This window comes from Stomoxys calcitrans, chromosome 2, assembly GCF_963082655.1.
Source record: "Stomoxys calcitrans chromosome 2, idStoCalc2.1, whole genome shotgun sequence".
Taxonomy (NCBI): Eukaryota; Metazoa; Arthropoda; class Insecta; order Diptera; family Muscidae; genus Stomoxys; species Stomoxys calcitrans.
The window spans coordinates 35,019,577-35,022,918 of NC_081553.1; the positions used below are offsets into that span (position 1 = coordinate 35,019,577).

The following is a 3,342-nucleotide window of genomic DNA, read 5'->3' on the forward strand; positions in this document are numbered from 1 at the left end:
AATCCCTACTTGAACCCATAGTACGGTTCATATAATTTAATGTTTGAAGATTATTTCATGCAAATGTTGACCGTGACTGTGCCTCAAATGGTCCATCGGTTTAGTCCAATTTTGTCATACTCTTTCCCACATTTCGGCCGATATCTTAGGAATGAATGCTTCAATGTTGTCTTCCAATGCGTCAATAGAAGGGGGCTTGTCTGTACAGACTTGAGCTTTAACATAGCCCTACAAAAAATGGTCTAAAGGCGTTAAATCACACGATCAAGGCGGCCAATTGACCGGCCCCGAACGTGAAATAAAATGTTCACCGAACTTGTTTCTCACTAAGTCTCACTAAGCCCATTGTTGCGCGTGCTGTGTGGCATGTGGCACCGTCTTGTTGAAACCACATATCATGCAAGTCAATCTCACGTTAGCGCTCACCATTTATAATTACGTTACGATTCGCATCAACTTTGAAGAAGTACAGTCCAATGATGCCACCAGCCTATAAACCGTAACAAACTGTGACTTTTACTGGCTGATTTCACACCAAAATCGACAATTCTGCTTATTTAAGTACCCGTTGAAGCGCGCGATGAACTTTCTTAACAGAGCACGCGAGATAAGGATGGTGGAACCTCCGTGGTTAAAAAAAAAAAATAACTCTTTGCAATTTGAAGTCTGAACAAAGAATAATTTTTATTTTCATTTTAAATCTTAAAGAAAACTAAGTTACAATATAATAAATGATGATTAAAGTAAAAGCTAGATTTCTTGGAATTATACAATAAAAGTTACAAAACAATTTCTTATTAATTAGTTGGTGTTCTTATTGCTAACAATGATATTGGTTATATGAGACAAATATATTTATTGGTTATTCAGCGTTAATTATGACCTAAATCAATAGGTTAACGTTCTCGGTGGTTTTGGTGGAGATAATAAGGTGGGTGTCGTAACTGGTTTTGGTGGAGACAATAAGGTGGGTGTCGTAACTCCTCCCCCCTTAAGATAGAGCGACGGCCACAATGAAGATGTTGTGGTCGGAGTGATAGGCTGTGGAGGTGGAAAGTGGTGTTTGTACGTATTTTTTCGTTTAATGACAATGATGAGTATGGTAATGACTACTATTGTGCATACTAATGTTGTTGTTGTTGTGACTGAGTGAACTGTTGTAGTGGTTATTTCCAGGTTGCTAATTCTGTTGTTGGTTAGAAAGTTGAAATCCTCGAGTTTTTGAAGACTAAGTATTTCGATTGTGGAGATTACGGAAATGTTGCTGTTTGGTAACGGGGGTATGTGGAGTTGATCCCAATATGCATCGGTATCATCGTGGTATGTTATACCATTTATTGAGACGTCACAGTTCTGGAAACGCACAAGGGCTGTGTCTTTTACTGTGAGAGTTTTGATACTGCAAGTAGAATTTATTAGTGTCTCTGGTGAGTGAATAAAAAGTATTAGGTTTTGTTCCACTTGTGTGATCGATTCCCTTTTTCCAACGTCACTAATTGGGCAATTTGCTTCTTTATTGTTTATTAAGTTTCCAATACATAACGAGTATTTGGTTTCTTCCTGTCGGATCGGTATACCGCAATAATATGTTCCTTCGATCGATGGGCAAAGTGTTTTGTGATGGTGTGTGGAATTTTCATTAAACAATATATATGGTTCTGTTATTATTAACTTAGTTATGTTTATTGGTAAAGGAATTATGTGGTATAGAAAATAGTCTTCTTCAGAGACATTCGGTACAAGAATATTAAAAATGATATTTGTTTCATTGTAGTAGGCTTGCATGCCTAGCATTTCATAAATATTTTCGATAGATCTGACTTCAATATTTTTTTGTTTTAATTTGACTTCTATGTTTTCGAGTTCTTCCGGGCTGAGGAGGAATCTTGAAATTATATTTAGTTTTGACAGAACTACTGCCTCAGCTATGTTTGTTAAGTGGTGTGTTAGAAGGTCGATGTTGTAGTTTATCTGGTTGAGGTATTGTGTTTGTAATAGTATGTCCTCTTCCTGTTTTATTTTATTAGTTGTGCTCAACATGTATCTTTCTATTGTGTGCTGTTCGTTATTTATGTGGGATGTTATGTTATTGAATCTTTCAATCATTTTAAAGTTGATTGAATGTTCGTGTGAAAGTGTATATGTAACGTTGTTTAGGTTTGAGTAAATGTTTTCTATCTGTTGATTTATTGTTCTAGCGTCTTGGTCATCCATGTTACCCGTTATGAATTTAATCACGGAACCTAGTCCATTTATTAGCCCTCTTCTCTGTCTTTTAATTGGGTATAATGCTAAAAACTTGGTCTTTAATTCTGCAAGTTTTAGCTTAGTTATTCTTACGATGTTAGGTTCAAATATATGTTTCTCGAAAAGGTCAAGATTGTATTCTATAACGTCAATGTTTGTTTTGTAGTTTTCAAGATTAATGATGTGAATAAAGCTGTTGAGATTTGTGACGAATCTTGCGGGGCCTAAACGCAGTGGTAAAATGCTTTGGTGTGTTGGCAAGTTGTGTACCTCGATTATTTGTGCCTGAATTGAAGGAATTCTAAAAGTGAAAGATTAGTGTTAGTTTGTGTGAGAAGAGCGTGAGGGTAGTTCTGGTCAATGTTCTATCCCTAGTATATATTCATATTAATTTACTGAATTATTGTTTATTTGTTTATTTATGTACTAAACATGTAGTAATAGTATAGGACATTTCTTTTTCTTTTTGCAAAGGCTATAATAATTCTTGATACAATTAAAATTTTAGTTTTTATTTATTTATTTATTTATTTATTTATTTTTTTTTTTTTTTTTTTTTTTTTTTTTTTTTTTTATGTTGTTTCCTTAATCTACATTTATGTAATTTCTTTTGCCCTTTAGTAAGAATGGTAAATTTGCCATCTTTTTCAACTGTTTGCTTTGAATATCTAGGCGTCAATTTGTTTCTTCTTGATTCTTTCCTGAAAACGATTTGGCCATCAGTGACGTCTTCAGGATCCTCTCTAGAATCATTCAGGTTTTCGATTCTTGTCTTTGTTGTGTCTCGGACATGTTTTTGAATTTCGGGGTATAGTTCGTCAAGGAAAGTATTTAGTTTCGTTAAATAGTCATGTTCGTTTGAAAAATTTAATGTCTTCATGAATTTGTATGGTCGTCCAAAAAATAACTCGTAGGGTGTGTGTTTGGTCGTGGAATGAATAGCGTTATTGTACGTTATCAATGTTTCAGACAGTATTTCCTCGTGTTCTGTTGAGAATCCCTTTTCCTTTCTCTTAGATAGTATTAGTCTGTATATTTCAGTAAGTGTGGAGTGTAACCTTTCTACAGGTGAATTACTGCTAGTCTGTTGGAAAG

General features: G+C 34.6%; 1 protein-coding gene across 1 annotated transcript; it reads right to left on the minus strand.

The window, feature by feature from the left end:
• Positions 1–642: 642 nt before the first annotated feature.
• On the minus strand, positions 643–2,755 carry LOC131995317 (uncharacterized). The gene is made up of 2 exons (XM_059363905.1): positions 1,126–2,755; positions 643–1,041 (listed from the first exon to the last, which is right to left on the minus strand). Exons 1-2 carry the CDS (start codon positions 2,212–2,214, stop codon positions 889–891), a joined length of 1,242 nt encoding a protein of 413 aa, XP_059219888.1. The 5' UTR covers positions 2,215–2,755; the 3' UTR covers positions 643–888.
• Between the last annotated feature and the right edge of the window lie 587 nt (positions 2,756–3,342).

Excerpts from the sequence above, each read along its gene's own strand:
- LOC131995317 (XM_059363905.1), bottom strand. The coding sequence starts at position 2,214 with ATGGATGACCAAGACGCTAGAACAATAAATCAACAGATAGAAAACATT. Across the intron at positions 1,042-1,125 it reads TCACAACAACAACAACATTA|CCTATCACTCCGACCACAAC; the intron begins GTATGCACAATA and ends CCACCTCCACAG.